This window comes from Panthera onca, chromosome D2 (assembly GCF_046562875.1).
Source record: "Panthera onca isolate mPanOnc1 chromosome D2, mPanOnc1 haplotype 2, whole genome shotgun sequence".
In the NCBI taxonomy this organism is placed as follows: Eukaryota; Metazoa; Chordata; class Mammalia; order Carnivora; family Felidae; genus Panthera; species Panthera onca.
The window spans coordinates 32,590,363-32,615,292 of NC_138349.1; the positions used below are offsets into that span (position 1 = coordinate 32,590,363).

Genomic DNA, 24,930 nt, shown 5'->3' on the forward strand with positions numbered 1-24,930 from the left:
TGGCATTAAGTATATTCACAGTGTTGTACAACCACCATCACTATCTCGTTCCAGAATTTTTATCATTCCAAACAGAAACTCTGTTAAACAGCAACTCAACAACTCCCCATTCCTCCCTCCCTTCAACTGCTGGCTTTTGTCTCTATGAATTAAGCCAAAAAAAAAAAAATTAAAAAAAAGGTAAAGTTATTAAGGGAGAAAAGACAGACTGTCTACAAAACACCAACACGGCAGACTTTTAAACAGGAATAATAAATCCCAGAAAATTATGCAATTCTAGCTTCAAAATGTCAATGGAAAATAAAATAAAAATCAACCTCAGATTTTACACCCAAAGTATTATTCAAGAATGGGGACAAAGGGGGCACCTGGGTGGCTCAGTTGGTTAAGTGTTAGACTCTTGATTTTGGCTTGGGTCATGATCTCACGGTCATGAGACTCAGCCCTGCACTGGGGTGAGTGCAAAGGGCTCAGCCTTTGCACTGAGCAGGGAGCCTGCTTAAGATTCTCCCTCTGCCCTCTCCCCTGCTCTCTCTCTCTCTCTCTCTCAAAGAAGTAGGAGGACTAAATAAATATATACAATAACTAAACAAATTTGCTAGCCATAGAAAGTGAGTGGAAGAATCATTAAAGGAGCAAATGTTCAGTAAGAAAAGTAAATGTAGAATGAAAGTGTGAAAGATAAACAGGTGCAAATACAAAAGTCAATCATGTCAGAAAAGTAAATTAACTAATGAGCATAAGAAAAACTGTTTCATATTTTAAAAATGTGTTAAACCAAAACTCTAGACAACAATCACTGAGATTAGAGAGATGTGCTCAGTGTGGTATTAAAACATGCCAAGATTTTCTTTTCATTCACTGCTTCATCTCCAGCTCATTGATGAATGAATGAATGAATGAATGAATGAGTAAATCAGAGAATAAATGAAGCCTTTATTTTGGATCTCCTTTGGTTCCACGCTCTGACTCTCACAAGTCAGCCTTGCTTTTTGGAGCACCCATCCTAGGTTTCTGGAACGCCTTCTCAGCACCAGCCCTTGAGCACCCACAACTGTAGAGGAGAGTTCTGGAACCAATCACGGTGATCACAGAGGCCCCAGCTATAAAGTTTTACTTCAAGTTAACTACTTTAGAGAGCACTCTGGACTTTGAAACCTTCTCTTGCAATTCGCTTCCTGTTGAAATCTGTCATCTGTCCTGATCTTTCACAGAACTGCTTTCAATCTTTTGTAAACTTGAGTTCCCAAGTAAAGGAACTGCTACCTGCAGCATCGCAGATGCCATCAGAGAAAAAGCTTCAAGAAGCGAAATGATATGGACAGGCCAGTGAATATGGCCAGAAGGTCACTGGTAGCATTCAGGAATAAATTGGTTAAGTTAGAGAGGGAATGTGTGAATAAAAAGTGGAGGCAAAGTACAAAGATGAGTAGACCACACAAATGAGGACTTGGACAGGAAAAATGGTCAAGACAGGTCTTCAGAGTTTAATCAAATGCCTGGGTTTTTCTTTGTTTTAAAACAAAGAAGGCTTCTTGGATACCAAAGACTAACAGCTTAGGGAAATGGAATAAAGACAATGTAAGAAAAAGGGATATAAATACATCATCAGGATCCTAAAGGAGACAAAGTTCCAAATTACCTGTATAAAAGCTTCAGAGTAAGGAGAACAAACCTTTGACTCCAAGAAAAAAAGCAAGGAATAGTATGATGAGGCAAAGATTGGAAATAGCTGCAGTGGGGACTATGCTAGGGAAAAACTAAGAAATAAAAACAAATAATGGTTCAGAGTATTAAAAGGTTACTCACTAGCTCCAAATGAATTACCTTTATTAATTTTTCATTTTTCTCTAAAATGCCCTTACTCAGGTCTCTAAGGAGATGACCTTATGTACTCAGCAAAACAAGGACATCATTAAAATTTAGTTTCTGTCTACATAGTTATTTCTGTCTCCTCTGATTTGAAGAGATATTTCCTCTCCTCTGAAGCCATAGCTATTCACTTGCATTCTGGTTCAACATCTTCTTTCTGTGAAGGATCGCATACTCTTTCTAGTACATTCTGGCTCTTTCTCTATGGATTTCATCACTTGTTCTAGGAAGATAAAGATTGCCCCAACTTTCAAGAAACCTATACTTTGATTCTATTGTCTCTCTTATTTTCAGCCTCTTCTTAAAACTTCTTGACCTCAGTTTCCTCAATATCAATTGCTGAGTGCTACTGACACTTTGTTTTTTCTCTCTAAAACTATTGCCAAGGAAAGCATTTTTGAACTCTTACTGTCACTCTGGCCATATGTCACTGGTTTTATACACAGTGATCTCATTGTTATTTTTAAAATAGTCTCTAATTTCAGTCTTGATTTCCTGTTTAACCCAAGTTATTTATAGCAATGTTTTAAATTTTAAAAATTATTTTATTTTAAAAATAGACTCTTTAGAGTTTTAGGTTCAGAGCAAGACTGATCAGAAAGTGCACAGTTTCCATGTATCTCCTACCCCCACTCCAACCCCCCAAAAAAATGCTACCTCCTCTACTATCAATATCCTTTAACAGATGTATAATTTAGTACATTCATCACAATAAAAGACTTGCGTTTGTTACAATCAATGGTTGACACATCATTATCACTCCAAGTCCACAGTTTACATTACGGTTTATTTTTGGTGTTATACATTCCATTCCATAGGTTTTGACAAACATGTAATGGCAGGTATCTACAATGATAATATCATATAGATAGTAGTTTCACTGCCCTAAAAATCCCGTGTGTCCTGCCTATTCATCCCCGCCTCCTCCTAATGCCTGGCAACCACTGATATTTTTTTGTCTCCACAGTTCTGACTTTTCCATAATGTCATATAGTTGGATATATAACTACGTCCTTTAGAAATATGTGTTTAGAGGTGCCTGGGTGGTTCAGCTGGTTGAGCGACCAACTCCTGATTTCAGCTCAGGTCATGATCTATAGTTCGTGAATCTGAGCCCTGCGTCAGGCTCTGCACTGACAGCACAGAGCCTGCTTGGGATTCTCTCTTTCTCCCTGTCTCTCTGCCTCTCTCCTGCTTGTGTGTGCTCTCTCTCTCTCAAAATAAATACATAAACCTAAAAAAACATAAAAATTCCATACTATTAAAAAATAATAACAAATATGTGTTTTGATGGGGAGGGGAAAGACCATCTTTTTGTTATCATCATTCATTAATTTTTAAATGATGGAAACCACTTGCCCCTTACATTTACTATTTTATTTAAATGTAGCAAACATATAAACCAGTATTATCATTTTTACAGAATTTTACTGTACTTAATTCTAGCAATCCTTTTTGTGGTATAATCTAGAAATTAATCCCAATTTCTCTAAGAAGTCCTAGGACATAGGGGCGTCTGGCTGGCTCAGTTGGTTAAGCGTCCAGCTCTTGATTTCAGCTCAGGTCATGATCTTATAGTTCGAGGGATCAAGCCCCATGTTAGGCTCTGTGTTGACAGCATGGGGCCTGCTTGGGATTCTCTCTCTCCCTCTCTCTCTGCCCCTACCCTGCACTCTCGTGCTCACTCTTTCTGTCTCTCTCACTCTCTCTCAAAATAAATAAACTTAAAAAAAAATAAAGAAAGAAGTCCTGGGACATGAATAAGATTTCTAGGATTTTTCTTCTAGCAAACTGATAATGCATAAATGATTCTTTCATAATCCAAAATGTTTGGGAGATATAAAGGCTTCACAAATAAAATCCTTGGGAGTACTTGGCCCCTGCCTGCAAGAGCTATGGAACCGTTTCTGTCATCATCCATGTAGCTATTAACCTAAGCATTAAAGAGATACAGTCACTTACATGTAAATCCAAATAAAAATAAATAGTCCAAATAAACTGACCTGCTCTTACCACTGCTAGAGTTTTTTTCCCTTTTACAGATATAGATTCTGTGTGATGCTTTGCAGAAGATTGGTATTATTTCATAAAAGTTTATTACCTGCATGCAGAAGAATGAAACTAGACCACTTTATTACACCATTCACAAAAATAAACTCAAAATGGATGAAGGACCTGAATGTGAGACAGGAAACCATCAAAACCCTAGAGGAGAAAGCAGGAAAAAACCTCTCCGACCTCAGCCGCAGCAATTTCTTACTTGACACATCTCCAAAGGCAAGGGAATTAAAAGCAAAAATGAACTATTGGGACCTCATCAAGATAAAAAGCTTCTTCACTGCAAAGGAAACAATTAACAAAACTAAAAGTCAACCGATGGAATAGGAAAAGATATTTGCAAATGACATATCGGATAAAGGGCTAGTATCCAAAATCTATAAAGAACTCACCAAACTCCACACCCAAAAAACAAATAATCCAGTGAATAAATGGGCAGAAGACGTGAATAGACACTTTTCTAAAGAAGACATCCAGATGGCCAACAGGCACATGAAAAGATGCTCAATATCACTCCTCATCAGGGAAATACAAATCACAACCACACTGAGATACCACCTCACACTGGTCAGAGTGGCTAAAATGAACCAATCAGGAGACTATAGATGCTGGAGAGGATGTGGAGAAACAGGAACCCTCTTGCACTGTTGGTGGGAATGCAAACTGGTGCAGCCGCTCTGGAAAACAGTGTGGAGGTTCCTCAAAAAATTAAAAACAGATCTACCCTATGACCCAGCAATAGTACTGCTAGGAATTTACCCAAGGGATACAGGAGTGCTAATGCATAGGGGCACTTGTACCCCAATGTTTATAGCAGCACTTTCAACAACGGCCAAATTATGGAAAGAGCCTCAATGTCCATCAACTGACGAATGGATAAAGAAGATGTGGTTTATTTATACAATGGAATACTACTCGGCAATGAGAAAGAATGAAATCTGGCCATTTGTAGCAACGTGGATGGAACTGGAGAGTGTTATGCTAAGTGAAGTAAGTCAGGCAGAGAAAGACAGATACCATATGTTTTCACTCCTATGTGGATCCTGAGAAACTTAACAGAAAACCAGGGGGGAGGGGAGGGGGAGAAAAAAGTTACAGAGAGGGAAGGAGGCAAACCATAAGAGACTCTTAAATACTGAGAGCAAACTGAGGGTTGATGGGGGGTGGGGGAGAGGGGAAAGCGGGTGATGGGCATTGAGGAGGGCACCTGTTGGGAGGAGCACTGGGTGTTATATGGAAACCAATTTGACAATAAATTACATATTAAAAAATAATAATTAAAAAATAAATAAATAAAATAAAATAAGTTTATTACCTGCAGTAAGCAGATCTTAAGGACTGCGACTTGGGTGTCAGAGGAATACCATTTTCGTCTAAAGCCCATGATAGACAGTAGCTAAGTTTTCCTGATGTCAAAAGACAAAGTTCTTCAGTTGCATTTCCCTCAAGAATAAAAGGCACATCTGTATATAAAAAGCATTAAAAACATGCAATTTAAATAAAGCACAGAGTTTAACACATTGTAGATGTTTTCCCCTGACTTTTACCTGTGGAACCCAAGGCTGTTCTGTGGTGACCCCAGGCTCTAATTTTAGAGCTCTCCCTCATTTCCCATCTAAGGTACCTCAAGGCAGACGACTTCAAACAGACTACAAAAGAGAGAGGAAAACCTAGGGATGAACGTCTCTACTGCCTTCTCCTTACAACCAGAACTTTTCTCAACCATTCTTTCTGGAAGTGGCTTCCAGAAGGAAAGGACACTGGCAGCAGGTCAAGCGCCAAACCAGCTACTATGTCCTTTTTCCCTACATTCCCGAGTCTTCTCCCTCTACCCATTTTCTTTCTCAGTCTCCAGGGGGCTTAACAATACATCCCTTCTCTCCTTTTCTCTCTTTCTCTCCCTCCTTCTCTCTCCCTTCCCTATTCAGTTCAAAGACAAATCAACACGTCCTGGAGCTTCTTTAGGCTTCACTGAAGGAGAGGTAGAAGCAGAGCAGTCTCTCCACTCAGGATCAGACTCCTATTCCACAGAGCACCGTGCTCCTATTTCAGATAATTTAGGAAAAGCACAGGTGCTGATTCCAAATTTTAGATTTCCCAAAGATCTGATGATTCAAGACAAAGTGTAAAAAGTCTTGGTTTAACATCTGAAAGGAGAGTTTAATACACTTCAAACCTGATACCATAAACATAGCATTCTTTACTCACATAAATGATCCAGGGTCTCGTGGGATACGGAGTTCAAAAAGAGAATAGAGGTGGGGGAGGGGACGTTTTAAATACACTTACTGCTTCCTACTTCTCCATATGCAGGTGTGACCAGCTCATCAGAGCTAAACTCTACATATTCCAAAACAGTTTTGCTTTTCACCTCTGTGCTGTTAGGTAAAGGTAAATACAGTTTTGCCAGTAAGCTTGTCCTTTGACTTACTTCATAAACCTAAATATAAAAGAAACAGTTGATAGCTCACTGGAAGTACCAAATAAATAAGTAAATAAATAAAAAAAAAAAAGCTAACATAAAAATCTTCACTAACACATTTTTATTCTTTTTTAAAAATACTAGAATATAAAATAGGTATAGCATTTCATCCACATGATTATAAGAAAAGGAAATAATCATATGTCCTTAAAAATACAATGCCTTTTAGTGGTTTCAAAGAAAACGAATTGAATAAAAGGATTATAAATATAGTTCTGAGCATATGGGTACATATAACACAATACCTGAATAACTTGCTTTTAGATAGCACTTTTAAAGTTCTTTATCTCATTTAGGAATAAATTAAAATTATAGGAAAAATTAAAGGATAAAAATTATAGGAAATAGGCATTATTCTTCCAATTTTATAAATGAAGAAACTGAGTCTCTATATGAAACTACATTAGTTTTTATTATAAATGATAGAAACCCAGGTTGAATTGCTCAACAAAAGGGGAGATCCATTGGCTCATGGAGTCCAAGGACAAGTTAAATAAGCTATAAGAGGTACGGGAGGGAGAAAGAGTCCCAGAAGAAGGAGTAGGGAGGTGCTGAGTAGACAGTTCCATACTAAACCCGGGACTTCTGATTCTGCGTGCTGTTCTATACTACAATCCCATCACTGCCATAACTACAAACCTAATGGGTTTTTTAGAAAAATCTTATTTTGACTTATACTGTGTTGTCAGTGTTTGGGGAAACAGTGATAGGTGCTCAAAGAAGAAGGAAATCAAGGAGGAAGAAAATGCTTCCTGAAAGATAAGAACGTGTCAATCAAAAGGATGGGTGGTTAACCAGAAAAGTAGAGAAAAAGGAGAGTCAAAGAGGCAAATGTTTTTTCCGGTCATCTTAGCACTGTCCTTGTAAGAGTGATTATAAGTCAGCACACTAGTTCCTTGACAAAGGCATCCCTAATGTAGAAAAGTTTATAGGGGTGTAGTTAATGGACTTATAGGATTCAGGCCTATGAGAGAAATTTCTTATTGCAACTCAGTAAATTGGCTACCTGAAGAGAGGTGATGCACTGATAACTATATTCAAATGTAAAATTGGCATTTTGATTTTACACATCAGTCTTGTGTTTTGTTTAGGGGATATAGACGTATTCTCACGGCACTGTCAAATTCAGGTTCTGAGACTGCAGGGCTGGAGACCAGATCCTGGGTAGTAACTGTAAAGGTAGAGAGTTCCACCTCTGTGAAGTCTCCTGGTAGAGCCTTGTCCCCTGATGGCAGCTCTCAAGACCACTGTGTGGCTGGGATGGAGTGTCAAGAATGAAAATGGGCCTTGTGAGTAGAAGAACTAGAATGTTCAGAAGCTCAGAGGTAGGAAATGGCAAGGATGTATGGGGAAAAAACCAAGCAGTTCAGTTTGACTAAGGTGAGAAAGGAATAAAGAGGAACGGCAAGGAGTTCCTAAATTCAAAATGTAGGTTAGCATCTGTTAGGCTATCTAAATAAATAGATTTATTTTGCAATTTTTGCAGTAGCTCATGGTGCACTTTATTCCTAGCTAGATTCCCTTCCTTCCCTGCCTCTGAGTTTGTTAAGATCATGTTCTAAGTGGTAGTACGATGATGAAGGACTCAAAATACACATTTGTCTACTTGGGTGGGGGCAAGTTTTAAACTTCAAGTGGTTAGATTATTGTATCACAATTTATTTTAAGTACAACAGGAAAGTATAGTCAGTATATATCTTAGCATGTTTTTAAAATAGGAATTTCAACAGAGGTACATGTTAAGATGATAGAAACTTGTAAAGTTTAGATAAACAAAATGAAGGTAGCCTCTGAGCAGAGATAGAAAAAATTATTTTAGGTATTGTAAACATACCTCTGATTTAGATTTATAATTATAATTCTTTCCTCACTCCTCAAACCTCAGCCCATGCTCATATACACAAATCTTTATTCCCTCCTAACTTTCCTTTCAAGTCTAGTTGCAAGTTTAACCCCCATAATAGCCAAGACTTCCTATCTAGACTCCTTTACTGTCTTTAATTTTTCTCCATTGTCCTATTTTATTCTTCCTTTAGTGCAGGGGTTCTGATGATGGGGCCTATGGACAGCAATTAGGAGTCTGTTATATGTATGTTCTTTCATCAGCTTCTTAAAGGGATCCAAAACATAAACAAACAGACAAATAAATAACATACATACATACATACATACATACTTACAAATTCAGCAAAAGACTGAAATCACCAAGTCAGGGTTGGGACTATTTGGAGAAATCAAACAGCACTTACAAAAGCTATGTTACTCATTTTAGTTTAAATAATTGCCTTACACCTTGCTAGCAAGTGAATAGTAATGTTGCACATCCAGGGTTGGTAGGAATTTCAGCAGGAGAGAATGGAAATATTTAGAACAACCACAAATCAAATAATTTATACTTGTAGTATAAAAGACTATTGCTGAATTACAAATACATTATTTATAAATGACTTGCCTACCCATACAGATCGATCATCTCTAAACAGAAATTACTTGTCACATATAACAGTAGCTACCAAGAAATATAAAAGTATATATGACATAAAATAAGATACAGAAGTAAATGACAATGGCATACCTCCAAGCAAATTGTTTCTGGCCAACATATTATCTGAATATTGAAAATTTGCTGAAACATGACTTTAAAATCAAACTGTAGGGGAGATACGGAAGTGCAAGAAACCTGTTTATCGTTGGATAATATTTTAATAAAATATTTAAGCTTCTGAATTTTGGCTCTCCTCTTTTGTTCATGCCTAAAAATTAAATAAATATTTAAAGGATCCTTGAAAAGCAAGACAGGTACAAAATATTGTTCTTTTCAAAATGTACCTAAGCATGTTAAAGTATGACCTTTTTGGAAACCATTTAATGCTATCTTTGAGCCAAATAATGCTTGCCTATGTGTGGATAATAGCCTCTCCTACTCAAATATTTTTTTTAAAGATATTTACTTAAAAATAAAGAAAGAAGTAAAGTCAAGGTACTATATATCACTCTGCTATTTATTTTACTAAACTGTAACTTAGTCTCCTAAGAGGAGAAAACTGAGGGACTTAGGAATGGGGGGGGGGGGGGGAGCTTGAATTAAAAACTCAAAAATATTTTCTAACTTCTAGAAGAAAGACACACTTTTAAAAGAAATACACCATGTTTTCAATAACCTCAGTGAGGTGGCTCTAAGTCAACAGAGTTGCTGTGTCCTCTTAAAGGTCTTTATAAACCCCTTTAGGCTTTAGGCTGCACACTCTTTTTTCTCTAGGACGTTCTTTCTCTAACCCCAAAGACCAGAGAGGCAAGCCAGGTTCCCTGGGGCTTCTATGAAACACTTGCTGGGAAGTCAAACTGATCCCTTAAGTGATATGAAACTCCTAAAGAGAGTCTTCCAGCCACTCATTCATTTGTTCATTCAACCAACATTTATTGAATTATCTTCTCAGCTGCAAGGCAACTGACCTAATGATGTTTAGGGCTTCTCTTTTTCAGAAGGGAGAAGACTGGTTGGAAGATAAGCTCTGGGATGAAACATAACATGCCCTTCTGTTCTCCACCGTAATTGTCCTAGGGGCCCAGCATCTCCCAGCCTCCATATCTGCCCATGTTCTCTGTAACCTTTTCAGAGGTTCAGGAGACAAAAGATTACTTATTTTTCTTATCTCCCTGTTGGCCTCTTCTAAGCATCTTACCAATTACTTTTTACTTTTTACAAATTACTTTTTAATGTTCCCCTCTGAAAGTAGTTTTAACAATGAGCTCATGAACTGATTATGAAAATCCATTAATTCAGGATTATATTTATCTTTGGGAAATCTTGCCTTTTTTGTCACCTATAAACTCTTTATAATTCTTCTTTAATCCTTGTATTCCTTTCATCTCTATCCCTGACACCGGTATATTCTTCTTTTCTAGAGAATCAATCCTTATTCAACTGGACATTTTAAGGGAATAATGACAGCAGTGCCCCATAATAGCATTGGCTTTGAAAAGACAGAACATGTCCCATTTCCTTTTGCCTTGATTTCCACTAAGTTTTAGCCTAGGTTTTCCAGCACATATATCTTCTTCCTTCTCTTCCCACTCTTTACTTCTAATGTCCATTTTGTGGCTCTTGTTCTCTCATCCTCATTTAGATGGTCCTTTTGTATGCCTGTCTTACATAATTATCTCAGGCCCTCTTTGGAAGTAGGTGCAGAACAAATAAAGCATTGCTTCACTGCTGCACTTTGCTAGTCAGAAAGAGGGTAGTGGTAATTGTGTCTTTGTGTCTGCTACTCTTTATGTTCATTTCAAATGTAATCATCCATCCATTCATTTCATAAGTATAAATATTTATCGGGCATTTACTACCCTCCAACGCTGTATTAAATGATGCACATTCACACAATACTCAAAGATGAATTGGTACAAAGTGTCCCATGGGGCAGAGATGTTGAAAAGTTGGACCTAGTTCAATGTCCCAAGATGCCATATCCATCTCCTTTAAAGGAGATGAGGTCCATGGGCTCAGAGATGGGAGAAAAGGGAATCTGTATGAGATCTGTTTTTGCATGAATGTCCTAGGAATAGGGAGAAAACACAGCTCAAGGAAAAAAACCACAAATGGAAAGGAAAGAAGTTTGTATAAAGCAGAAAATTTTCCTCCAGATACAGAATACTTATGGAAGCAAGAGGTGGGCAACCACATACTCTTATTTTCTACAGTGGCTATCTATACCTGAACAAAAATTAGTACCATAGCAAAACAAAAAACAATCACCAAACCAAACTGGTTTATGTCCTACCTGAGTCATGAATTAGGTGACCCTGGGCAACTTACCCTTCATAAGCATAAATTCCCCCAAATCTACAATGGGGACAATACCACAGAGATATGGTTGCAGTTAAATGTGCAAATGTATTTAAAACCTTAGTAAAGTGCCTGGCATCTGGTATTCACTCTAATACTATTAGTCTAATACTAATTAGACTATTGTATTAAAACAATACAACAGACAATATATAATGAAGAAATAATCCTTTAAAATGCTTACAGTGAACACTTGGATAAGTTTGTTAATTCTGTAGTGAAAGAAAGTTGTGGCATCAAGGTAATTGGTCTTATTCTTTCAATATCTGTTTCTTCAAGTTCTGAAGCTAAGTATGAGAGGCTCTAGAAACCAAAACATAAATATATAATTTACAATGTAAGTTCAAGATAAGTTAAGACAAGAATTCTTGAAATTACACTTTTATTTCTTAGGTTTGTCATTTTGTTGGGTAACTGTTACAAATACCAAGATTTCCTATTCTACCAAACAATTAAATTTTATAACCAGCAAAGAGGAGTTGAATGTTATTTTGAAATATAAATACCTCCCATTTATCCCCATTCTTAAATGCTTTTCCTTCAGTTTTCTTCTGAGTCTCAGACATTTCTAACAGTTCTTCTTGGTTTTGCTCATCACATTTATTCATTTTTACCCTAATTGATAATAAACATAATTATTTGAAGCAGAAATAATGGGACTACGTGAGATCTGTTAGAGGTGTTCTTAACACATATACACACACACGACCAATCTCTTACAACAAATAATTGTACACCCCAAGAACATTAGTAGTGAGAGTAAAAGTGAGTGGTGAGCAGGCGGTATTGGTCTAGAACTGCTGTTCTGAACAAACTTATGGCACCTCTGTCTCTCCTTTTCCGCCCAGGGGCTCATAATGCATGGGCATATCAGACTGGTTTAAAGGAATGGAGGCAAGTCAGCAAGTTTACGTGAATTCAGAACTCTACGAAAAAGTTTCATGCTGGGTTAGGTTCAGAAACTGTCAGAAGCTGGGGTGCCTGGGTGGCTCAGTCGGTTAAGCTTCTGACTTAGGCTCAGGTCAGGTCATGATCTCATGGTTTAGGTCATGATCTCGTGGCTCATGGTTCATGAGTTTGAGCTCTGAGTCGGGCTCTGTGCTGACAGCTTCGAGCCTGCTTCAGATTCTGTGTCTCCCTCTCTGCCCCTCCCCCTGTCACACTCTGTCTCTCTCTCTCTTAAAAATAAACAAACATTATAAAAAAATTAAAAAAAAAAAGAAAAACCACAAGAAGCACTTTCGTTAAAAACCACTGTAGCAGGAAAAAAAAAAATCAACAAAGTAAATGTCTTTCTTAATAGGCTGAAGTTACACTAATTTCTTAGTTTTGAAAAAGACATGGGTTGTGGGGAGGGAACTAGTTATTTCAATGTATTCACACACAGCTTAAGTGATTAGCAAATACAGATTTGAACTGTAACCATCTCCTCCACTAACCATGTTTTTATGACTTATACATTTCACCTAGGAGTATGATTGCTGGGTCTATGTGAGGGTTTGTAAGAAAAGTGCTGAACTGTTTTCTTTCTTTCTTTTTTTTTTTTTTTTTGCCAAACTGTTTTCAAATGGCTGCACTAATTACATTCTCATCAACAATTAATGAATGAGACTTCCTGCTGCTCAATATCTTTTTTTTTTAATTTTTTTTTTTTAACATTTATTTATTTTTGAGACAGAGAGAGACAGAGCATGAACGGGGGAGGGTCAGAGAGAGGGAGACACAGAATCTGAAACAGGCTCCAGGCTCTGAGCGGTCAGCACAGAGCCAGATGCGGGGCCCGAACTCACGGACCGCGAGATCATGACCTGAGCCGAAGTCGGCCGCTAAACCGACTGAGCCACCCAGGCGCCCCTCAATATCTTCATCAATATTTGTTACTGCCTTTTTAATTTTGTCTTGTTTTGGATTTTAGCCATTCTAAATGGTGTACAGTTATCCCGCTGTGGTTTTAATTTACATTTCTTTACTGACATGCCATGCCACGCTGAGCATCTTTTCATGTGTCCATTTACCATCCATGTGCCTTCTTTAGTGAAGTGTCTGTTCAAATCTTTCACCCATTTTAATTTTTTTAATAATGTTTATTTATTTTTGAGACAGAGAGAGACAGAGCATGAGCAGGGGAGGGGCAGAGAGAGAGGGAGACACAGAATCTGAAGCAGGCTCCAGGCTCTGAGCTGTCAGCACAGAGCCCGACGCGGGGCTCGAACCCACAAACCGTGAGATCATGACCTGAGCTGAAGTCTGACTTAATCAACTGAGCCACCCAGGCACCCCAATCTTTTGCCCATTTAAGAAATCAAGTTGTCTCATTAAGTTTTAAGGGTTGTTCAAGTATTCAAAATACAAGTCCTTTGTTGACGACATCAAGTAGATGTCTAGCTTCTGGATTTTCTCCCAGTTACTGTAAATGTCCAGTTATTCATGGGCAGTTCCTCAGGAGACTTATAAGAACAAACAGAGTAGCCACTCACCTTTGAAACTGTAACTTTACTGGGGTGCTTGTAAACCCTTGCTGTTGTCGGAGGGATTTTATTTGTTTCCAAGTCCGTGATATACTGTGTAATAGGGAGAAGTCTTTTCCTCTTTCTAAATCATAAAGCTGTTTTGTATTACTACAACAATAATGGTAGATCAAAAATACGTTGGTCATTAATAGAAATCATTAAAAATGGCCTGGAAGAATGTACTGACGAATTGTTCTGGATACCCCCACCTTATGATTTTTTTTGCATTTTACCCACGTCTTGATATAGCTATAGAAATTCCACTTAGAGATTAATTCCTTTACCACTGGAAGATTTTTCACTATTCAAAAGTGCCCTGCTAAAATCCAGACTTTTCCAGATGTTCTGGTCATTCTACAGTGTATTTATTATACTTTTTTTCCAGATCAACAATTGAAACTATTGCTTCAAATTTAGAGGTACTTTGCTGGATGGGGTAGTGATCATATGATCTGGATATTGGTAATCTACAGTTTTTAAAGATGCCTCTTCTGTTTTATGACTTTGCAAACACACTATTAGTATGACAAATTACACTGACTTTCTAATGTTAAGTCACCCGCCCTTGCATTCCTGGAATGGTCCCAACAACTTCACTGTATTAATTGACAGAATTCTGTTTAGCATGTTTGTAACTATGTTCATGCGTTAAATTGGGTTGCAAGAGTTTTTGTATTTTGTTTTTTTTTTAATTTTTTTTAACGTTTATTATTGAGAGACAGAGAGAGACAGAGCATGAACATGGGAGGGGCAGAGAGAGGAGGAGACACAGAATCCAAAGCAGGCTTCAGGCTCTGAGCTGTTAGCACAGAGCCAAACGCAGGGCTCGAACTCACAAACCGCGAGATCATGACTTGAGGTGAAGTTGGATGTTTAACCAACTGAGTCACCCAGGTGCTCCTCTAATCAATTTTGCTTTATATATTTTGAAGCCATATTATTATACGCATATATGTGTATATGTGTGTATGCATATATATAAAGACATCTTAATTAAACTGCATTATTTTGATGTACCCTTCTTTATACCTAGTAAAACTTTTTGCCTTAAAGATCTATTTTACCTTATATTAATATAGCTATGCTGGCTTTATTTTGTTAGTGTTTGTATGGTATTTTTTCCCATTATTTCTATTCCCTTTTTATATCTTTATGATCTAGATAAGTCACTTATAAATAACATACAATTAGATTTTAGTTTTGGTATTTTTCCTCCTTTTAAAAAAATTTATTGAAATTTAGTTGACACGCAATGTTACATTAGTTTCAAGTGTACAACATAATGATTCAACAATTCTACAAGTTATACTATACTCACCACAAATTTGTCTAACATATGTCACCTTACAACACTAGTACAATACCATGTACTGTATTTTCCATGCTGTACCTTTCATCCCTGTGATTTATTCATTCCATAACTGGAAGCTTGTACCTCCCACTCCCCTTCACCCGTCTTGTCCATCCCCTACCTCCTTCCTCTCTGGCAACCACCAGTTTGTTGTCTGTACTTATGGGTCTGTTTTTGCTTTTTGTTCATTTATTTGTTTTGTTTTCAGATTCCACATATAAATGAAATCATGGTATTTGTCTTTCTCTGTCTTACTTACTTCACTTAGCATAATACCCTTTAGGTCCATGTTGTCACAAATGGTAAGATCTCATTCTTTTTTATGGCTCAGTAATATTCTGTGATATATGTGTGTATGTGTCTATGCGTGTGTGTGTGTGTGTGTGTGTGTGTGTGTGTGTGTGTACACCATATCTTTGTTCAACTATTGATGGACACTTAGGTTGTTCCATATGGATTTTGTTTTCTAAATTCTAATCCAGTCTACCAACCTAGACAAAAATGGAGCACTTAGCTCACTTAGATATATTTAGGTTTAACTCCATTTTCTTTTATGTTTTCTACTTGTCTCATACGTTTCTATGTTCCTTTTTCTCTCTTTTCTTGTCTTCTTTTGGATTGTTTGAATATTTCTTTATTGTCTCATTTTCCTCTCCTATTGATTTGAAAGCTGTATTTTCTTTTAGATGTTGTAAGTTAAAATCTGAGCCCTTGATTTATCAAAGTCTAATATTAAGCTTTACTCTTACTCTCCTTCTGAACAATGCAAATATCTTTAATTACTCTTATCCTCCTCCATTCTTTACTCCATTCTACAAGTGATACATTTGAACTCTCTCTATATTTTTATACCCATGAGACACCATTACATCACTTGTTCACTGAGAATTGCCTGAATATTTACCACCTTTATTGCTCCTCAATACTTCCTGATTCATTTTTTACTGTAAGCTCATGTTCCTTAGAATTCCAACTCTGTGAAAATCTCTGAGCTAAGGTTAAATTTGTGCTCTTCCAGAAAGAATATTTATTGGCTTTGCCAATTGTCTGCTGTCACTACTAATCTGGGACTATTTTAAATTCAGTTCTACAAACTGAGGGTTGATGGGGGGTGGGAGGGAGGGGAGAGTGGGTGATGGGTATTGAGGAGGGCACCTTTTGGGATGAGCACTGGGTGTTGTATGGAAAGCAATTTGACAGTAAATTTCATATATTAAAAATAAATAAATAAATAAATAAATAAACATTAAAAAAAATAAATTCAGTTCTAAATCTGATATTTTAGATCACATAAGTACTATGAAGTCAGATTATAAATCTGTATGAATGCTGGATTGTGGTTACGAATTTTCAAAGGAGCATTTTCCCCCTTCTGCCTAGTGACAAAGTCCAAGACAAATTTTTTTGTCATCCTCTTTATATTCCCCCTTCATGAGGTTTAACACCCATTATAGAATGATCTCTTACTAGACTTTCCAATTAAGTTGACCTTCGCTTTCTTTATCTTCTACTTTTGGTACTCCCTGAAGCCATCTGAATGATAGCTCAAGGTTACTAATATTTAACAAATATCCTCAGCATAAAAGCTGGCTTTACCCCTCTCTAATTATTATGAGTTTTCCTTTCAGTTTGTTTTTGGCTTTTGCAGATTCCTTACTTTTTGCCATTTTGGGAATATGTTTATAAAGATAACATTCATATTTTATCAGACATTTTTAGTTGTTTTCATTAAAAGGGCCATTCATGAAATCTAGTCTACCAGAAATAGAAGCCCATTGCCATTTATTCATTCAGCAAATATTCACTGAATGCTTACTACATGCCAGGCACTGTGCTAGTTAAGAGGGATACAAAGATAAACAGATATACTCTCTGGGTTCAAGAAGCTTACAGACACGTAAACTAACCAATGCAATAAAATGTTACAGGTGTTATAACAGAAGTCCACACAGCTAGAGTGTGGGCATAAATAAGAGCTAAAAGGCAACAGCAGGGGAAAACTTAAGAGTATGTGACACTCAATTCAAATCAACAAACACATAATAAATATCTATTATGTGGTAGGGAATATTTTGGGTGCTGATAACTAATATCCCAACCGGGAAAAATGCAGAACAAGTAATTACAAATATAATGAATATTATGAAAGGGGGAATATGTAAATACCATGTGAATATACAAAATAGAGAGAGAAAGAATTTAATCTAATCTAATGGGCAAGTAAGAGCCTCCCTGAGAAACATGAAATTGAATAAAATGCATATGTTGCCTAAGTGTCAGGTAGAAAACAATGAAAGAACCTTCTAGAAGCAAGAGGCATTAAAACAAGGATACTTAGATATTAGACAACACAGTCCATTTAGGGCACTCAACTATGAAATTCCAAAGCAGAAAGCCCCTAACATGAAGCTTGAGAGGGAAGCAGGAGTCCGGTTACATAGGGCCTTACAGATCATGCTAAAGCTATTGAATTTTATTGTGAAGGTAATAGGAAACCACTAATGTGGCTTATTTATTTAGAAAAATCACTTTGGTTTCAATACGGAGCATGGCTTAAAGAGAGGTATTCTAGGAGACTGAGTAGTCAGGCTATGAGATAAGCACCTGAAATAAGGCAGAATCAGTGGGAATGTTTACTGTTTGGAGGTGAGGGATGAGAGGAGAGGCAAGAAGGGGGTTCATGAATGACTTACAGCTTTCTATCCTGGGTACCAGCTCATTGTGGGTATCAGGCACATAAAAGGTTAGATAGTCATAAAAGGTTAAACATATCTTTTCTAATGGAAACACTGTTTTTCAAATGTCCACAAACTACTCTTTGCAGCATTTCAACACCACTCCGAATTTTCCTGAATGTAAATCTATTACATTGCTTTTTTTCTGCTTTGATAAAGCAATGATATCTTCAATGACCCTCCGACACACACACACACACGTGCACACGTGCATAGTGGTAGGCCCTTATCTATCATCATCAGATCCCATCTAAAGCCTACTTTTCTCTTTTCTTCATTAAAGCTTGCTTGCTCTGTGCCAATGTCTGTTCTTTGCCTTTAATTTTAGTTAATCTTAAAAATAACACCAGTTTATGGTTTTGTAAATACTGGTGGCTTCTATTTATTCATTCATTCATTCATTCATTCATTCATTGATTCAAGTAATGTTTATCAAGAACTCATTATGTGCCAGGACTTGTGCAAGGTATATATCAACTTTCTCAGGTAACATTGTTTGTGTTTAACTAGATTATTCTAGGAAACCAATTATTTAAATTGACTGTTGCTTCTAGAGTTTGTAGAACCATGTCAGGTCAATGGGCAGGGAGTGAGGGAAATTCTTTATCAAGTCACTCTCTTATATAGACATTTATTTTATCTTTGTGCATAAGTGAACTTTCTATACAATAAGTACCTCCCAGTGAGATTTCTTGCTTTTGGAGTGTCCTTGAGACGTACTTTATTTAGTTATTTCATACTTTCCTAACTTATCTTCCCAACTACTCTATAAGCTGATGGCTCCCAACTTGTACACCATGTTTTTTTTTTTTTTACAGGGATCCTTAAATCTATATGCTCTTTGAGTAATGTCTTTACCTGAATTAATTGATATATCTTGTACATACGTATACATGGATTAATTCTCAAATATATACAAACACTTGAGACTAATATGTTCCAAAAAATATTAGTGAACTCATGGTGGTTTTTAATTAGCATGTGTTTTTTTAAATCAATGGATATTAAAATTACAACTACTTTCATGCGACACTTCTATGAAATATTTTTACACAAATTTTTTTTTTCAAAACTGGGTCTTAAGGAAGGGTTGGAACCATTTCTGTAGTTGTCTAAAGAGTGGGGACCTTGTATTTTTCTTATTTTATATCTTCCATAGCAAGTGCAATACTCTAAGGAGTTTCTTAATAAATGCTTGAGAAATACAAGAATAGTCAAAAACCTACCTTATCTGCCAATAATAATCTTGTAAAGATTTTTTGGTTAGCTGACTTACTTCCAAATTTTCACTTGCTAATTTGGTAGCGTCTCTCAGTGCTATCAGCTACAACAAAGAAAAGAGCTTTTTAGTACATTTCATCCACTGTCACCAATACTCCAATTTCTCTGAGGGTCTAGGCGTGTGCAGCAGAAGCACAACTGTGTAACCTTTTGTGTATTACTGTCTTATCTTCCAAAATATATTTCATATAAGTACCTTGGGGCAGAACTGAAAATAACCTCAATACATTATACCTATGGGCACCTGGGTGGCTGAGTAGGTTGAGCATCTGACTTGATTTCAGCTCAGGTCATGATCTCACAGTTCATGGGACTGAGCCCTGTATCAGGCTCTGTGCTGACAGCACACAGCCTGCTCGGGATTCTCTCCCTCCCTCTCTCCGTTTTCCTCCCTCCCTCTCTCTCCCTCTCTCAAAATGAATTTAAAAAAGAAAGAAACATTATACCTAGAACCTTCTAATCAGTTCATTAATTAATGTAAAAAAAATGCCAACCAATTAAGATGGCATATTGAGCACAGGAATCTACCTTATCTTCCACAGTTACATTGGGGTTCTTCCATGGTTACAGAAAAGATATGTTTATCTGTCTTTGTCCACATCTACTGCCAACATCACATCCATATCTATATATGTATATTTATGACTGCATTTATATCTATACTCTCTATAAAAAATAAATGTATAACACAGGAAAACAAGAAAAAATAAAATGAAAAGAAAAAGATATACTGAGGAAAGTATAAAGCAGAAATATCCATAGAGAATATCTTTAGAGAAATAAAACTGGAGGAAACTGTACCCTTAAACATGCATAGGAGAAATCTGTCACAGGGACAGTTTGTAGGAACTCTAAGACTAGAATCAATTAATATAAACGTTTACTGGAAGAAATCAGAGAAGATCTCAACAAATAGGAAGACATATGATAGTCTTGGATAAGGAAACACAATTTTTATAAAGATAAAATTTCTTTTGAAACTAATATAATAATATAATGCAATCACAGTAAATACGGTAATAGAATTTTAAAAATAGAAGTTGACAGGCTAATTCTAACACATGGAAGATCAAATCTTTAAGAGCATACAAAAACATCCTAGAAAAAATGAGGAGTCACTTGTCCTACTGCATTATAATTTAACAATTAAATATAGTAATTAAGACAGGGAAGGACTAGGGGCACCTGGGTGGCTCAGTTTGTTGGGCATCTGACTCTTGACTTCGGGTCTGTGGTAACTTGCTCTGCATGACTTGTTTTCTCTTTCAATATTAAATGGTCAACTCTATAAATAGAATAAAAACCATTCTCACCTTCTCATAAAGCAGCTGAGGTAAATTCTGTTGCTGCCTGTCCTGAAAACACTCATAAAGTTGAAGCAGCCTAGCACATAACACTTGTTCTTGATTGAAGAGAGGATGATGGCTGAACTGCAAACCCACAATGTTAAGATCTAATTGATACATTTCCCTTTGACCTTCCATTTTGTTCCTCATAGAACTTTCCAGATCAGGTTTCACTGCCTTTTAAAGAAAAATATGTACATAATGTTAACTTTATTCTTTGTATGTCTTTTGAAATTATAAGTGATTTTTCCTTATAAAAGTAACACATTAACTGTAAGAAAATGAAGGGATACAGGAAAGCAATAAATAATTTGCTTTTTCTTCCTTGAAATTGATTATGGCCCTTGATTTCATAAAATATATTTATATTGCATCATTTTAATCATCTTTCTATAAATTAGTGTCACATACCTTATTGTTGTGTGATGGTAGAAGTTAGACTTTAAAGTTATAAGCCCCACAATGATTTCCTATAGAAACACTATGACAAATGGTCTGTTTAGGTCTGTTGGGTTAATAGTTTAGGTCTGTTGGGTCAATAGTTCGACTACCTGATGATCTCTAATAGTCATCCATGGGCCAGAGTTAAGTGGTAAACCCTTATTAAAACATTGTTCTTATGTGAATATATTGGTAATGCCCTGGAAAATCCCCTGGAGGGGCCTGGACCCTCAAAATAAATGCTACCTAACAAGGAGACCGTCTTTTGTTATACATGAGATTGTCTCCACGTGTATACCAAACTGCCCCTAAATTAGCTGAAGTCTGTAAACCTTAATCAATATACCAAATGATTCAATTATGTTTTAGTACACTATTCTGAATTTAAGTACATGTGTTTGAATATGCACGTGACTAGTTTTTAGTGATGTAATTTGAGAGAGTTAAGTGGTTACTCAGCACAGATAGCCTAGTTCATGAATGCCTAGCCACTCTCAATAAGATCCATGACTGCATCCACCTAAAAAGGAGAGCTCGAGCCCTCTTTCTGGATCAGTCTGGTGTAATAGGATGTGCTTCCCAGTCTGTGCCATTGTTATTACAATCGCTGTTACATGGAAAAATTGCTGTTGTACCTTTGACTTGGTGTGGCAGACCCAGTGCTTCTCAAGGACTGTAGGTTACCAGTATGATGCCTACATTTCTCCCTATCTACTCTCTCCTGAGCCAGGAATATTCCCCTATTTCCTCACTGGCCTGAGGGGAGGCAAGAGAAGAGCCATAAAGTTTGATTTGTTTTGTTTTATCCTTATCTTGTAAGTCTCTATGTTCTATGTAAGGACCAACTCAGAGAAGAAAACCTGTTCTTGATTCCACTTATAAGATTTAGTTAATTGGTAGTAAAATGGTCATCTACCAGGCAAAAACACCAATGAAATAAACGGCTTTGGTATTAAGCAACCAAATTATAAATAAACTTTTGAAAATTAGAGTTCCTAAGCTAGAGATGCCTGTTTTATTGAGCAGATTCATCACTGGTCAGTTAAGTCAGAGGATTAAGAGAACTTCTAGAAGTAGGTAAGTGTGTTAGACCAAAAGCACAAAGATCTAGGCAACAATAAATCAAAGGCTGGATAAATGCAAAAAAACATCCAAGCTGGCGACAAGTATAAAATCTACGCAAACGCATTAAGAGGAATGTTGGAAGAGGGAGTAAAGGGCATAGTCAGATGGTCAGGCAAAACTACGCAGCAAACAGGCAAATAAGGCCTGGGGTAGAGGAATCTGGCAGAGGCAAGAACAAAGAGAGGACTTTGGTATTTGGGCAGCTATTACCTGTGCTTCAGTCGCCCTCATATTTCTTTTATTCTGGTGAGAAACCCCAAATGAGTCTTGCCTCCAAGGCTAGCTGGGCTGAGTAACAAATGTGGAGAAGATAAAAGGGGAAAGCAGGCAGAAGCATTTGGCTGACACAAATTCCAGAACATTACCTGTTAAGGATGCTACAGAATGAATTTGAAGACTCAGTTTAGATGCTTGGTGAAGTGACATTTCCATTTACTTCCAAGTCTAAGAGTCCATGAGATACTGAAATTGTGCTTGGATAAAGCGAGAACACAGGCCTTTGAGGAAAAAGGTACTTGTTCAGCCCAGTGGTTTCCAACTTGGGATTATGGTGGTTACAAAGGTTAATCTGGATGGTGGTTAATATTTCTCCAAAAATTATACATTTTGCATTTATTTGTTTTCATACAATTGTTCGTTCATTCATTCAGCAAACTGTGAGTTGTTTCAAGGATCTCTCTCCCTAAGAAGAATCATCTCAGATAATTAGGTCAAAATATCTGTGCTTTATCCTCAGCAATATTTAGATAAAACATATTGTCGCTATAAAGTGTAAATGCTATGCCACATAAGAGCAAACAACAAGATGAGATAAAATCTAGGGGTTTTCCCTCTTCCCTCTTTCATTCTTTCATTTTTATTTTTAATGGATATGGATTTTTATAGTAACCAAACTGGAAAAAACAGAAAGACATTGCAATGTTGGGTGTGTATGTGTGTTGGGGATGGAAAGCTCATTTGAAAAATGTCAGTAAATGTGTAATATTGTAAATTAGGATAGGGCAGAGACGTTACCAGTCTCTCATGGTGTGACAGGCACCATGCAAAAAATAATATTTTCCAAGATTATGGCAGTCAGCTGATGTCTTTCTCTTCTGATGTATACTAGGACTATAAAAGTTGACATCTACTGAGGTTGCATTACAAATAATACAAGCACTCATTGAGTGTCTATTATATGCTAGGCATTTGGATATGTGTTAGCAATTGATTTAAAAAAAAAAAAGGAAAGAAAATACCACTCTCTGCAGTCAAGCAGGAAAGAGATTAGGTAAACAGAGGATACAGATACAGATTGAACCTTAACAAAGCTGCAACCCAGTCTGAAATCAATAAAGTCTCGAACTGGGTTAAGATTTATTATCCCCACTCAATATGCCTAACAAAGGAAAGGACAGAACCTTTCTGAAAAAAAGATATCATCTAGAGCTTTTATAACTTTTCATACATGTTTTGATACAATAAAAAGCCTTTTAAAAAATAGAGTAAAAGTTTAAAAAACAGAGTTAAAGGGAAAATACATGAAAAAATGGGAGTATTCTAGAAGAGAACTGGAATATATACATAAGAATCAAATGTCAAAAGAACATTTTAAAGCTAAAATTATACTGAAAATATCTGAAATTAAGAATTCATTAGACAGGTAATTCTGGGAATACCATGGCAATATAGTTTTACATATTCCCAAATCTCTACCTTTAAAACGGGCAGAGACAGATGCCTGGGTGGCTCAGTCAGTTAAGCATCTAACTTCAGCCCAGGTCATGATCTCACAGTTCGTAGGTTCAAGCCATGCGTCAGGTTCTGTGCTGACAGCTCAGAGCCTGGAGCCTGCTTCAGATTCTGTGTCTGCCTTTCTCTCTGCCCCTCCCCTGCTTGTGCTCTGTCTCTCTCTCTCTCTCATATTTAATGTTTAAATAAACATTAAAAAGTTTTTAAAAAATAATAAAAATAAATAAAACAGGCAGAGAAACTAGATAGCAAAGCTCAAAATCCATGGACAAGATCCATAACAAAACTAGATCTCAAGAATCGTCCGTGAAACCCAAAATATAAGTGGATGGAGACAAACCACTGACAGTAAAAAGACCTGCATGGTATTGGTGACTGTGTGGAAGAGAGGCGCAATGAAGCCATTGAAGGCCCTGACGGCAGGAGAACCCCAAAGGGCCAACAGATATTCACCAGAAAGTACAGCATCCCAACTCGGAAACAGCAGGTAAAATTGGAAGAGGTTTTATCTACTCCAACTGTGGGTGAGTGCAAGGGGTTTTGCTAAGGACTACAGGGCCTTAGAGGCACCTACTTCCTAAGAAGTTTTAGGACAAGTCTTCATACTAAAGAGAAACTGCTAGGAGTGGAATACAAATTGAAAAGGCCGGGGATCACAGAGATTACAGAAAGAGAAGGTACAGAAAAATATCTAGGAAGAGAAACACATCCAAGAAATTTCAGAAATCCAGCCACTATATATTTTTAACCCTACACAAGAACAATAGAGTTCTGTGACATTATTAGAAAAAGCTTTCTAGGAAAGCCAAGCCTTTTCTCTAAAAGTTCAGGAAAACTAATTTAATATAAAATGAGTAGTAGAAAAAAAGGCTCAAGATTAAATCTATAGAAATCAGAATAATGAATAAACAGTAAAATACTATCCCCACTGACAAAGTACAACAGAAAGACATCCAGAAACAGATAAAAATAGAAATGTACTTCCAAATGAACGAAAAGTATTGAGAAAAATTGTATGACATTAAAGAACATAAATCAGAATTAGAAAAATAGGGGCGCCTGGGTGGCTTGGTCGGTTAAGCGTCTGACTTCGGCTCAGGTCATGATCTCACGCTCCGTGAGTTCGAGCCCCGCGTCGGGCTCTGTGCTGACAGC

The 24,930-nt window shown here is 36.8% G+C and overlaps 1 protein-coding gene across 14 annotated transcripts in view; it reads right to left on the reverse strand.

The window, feature by feature from the left end:
• The window catches only part of CC2D2B (coiled-coil and C2 domain containing 2B), a 93,230-nt gene that overhangs the window by 49,691 nt on the left and 18,609 nt on the right, over window positions 1–24,930 (reverse strand). For 13 of the 14 annotated variants that reach the window (XM_078434663.2, XM_078434673.2, XM_078434671.2 and 10 more), the window contains 8 exons: window positions 20,446–20,655; window positions 19,078–19,175; window positions 13,733–13,873; window positions 11,762–11,870; window positions 11,440–11,558; window positions 8,988–9,165; window positions 6,220–6,370; window positions 5,246–5,393 (listed from right to left, as the gene is read on the reverse strand). In XM_078434663.2, the coding sequence (XP_078290789.2) occupies window positions 5,246–5,393; window positions 6,220–6,370; window positions 8,988–9,165; window positions 11,440–11,558; window positions 11,762–11,870; window positions 13,733–13,873; window positions 19,078–19,175; window positions 20,446–20,655 (1,154 nt within the window). Of the gene's footprint in view, window positions 1–5,245; window positions 5,394–6,219; window positions 6,371–8,987; window positions 9,166–11,439; window positions 11,559–11,761; window positions 11,871–13,732; window positions 13,874–19,077; window positions 19,176–20,445; window positions 20,656–24,930 lie in introns of those variants that run through there. The other variant, XM_060641895.1, reaches the window with a different exon arrangement.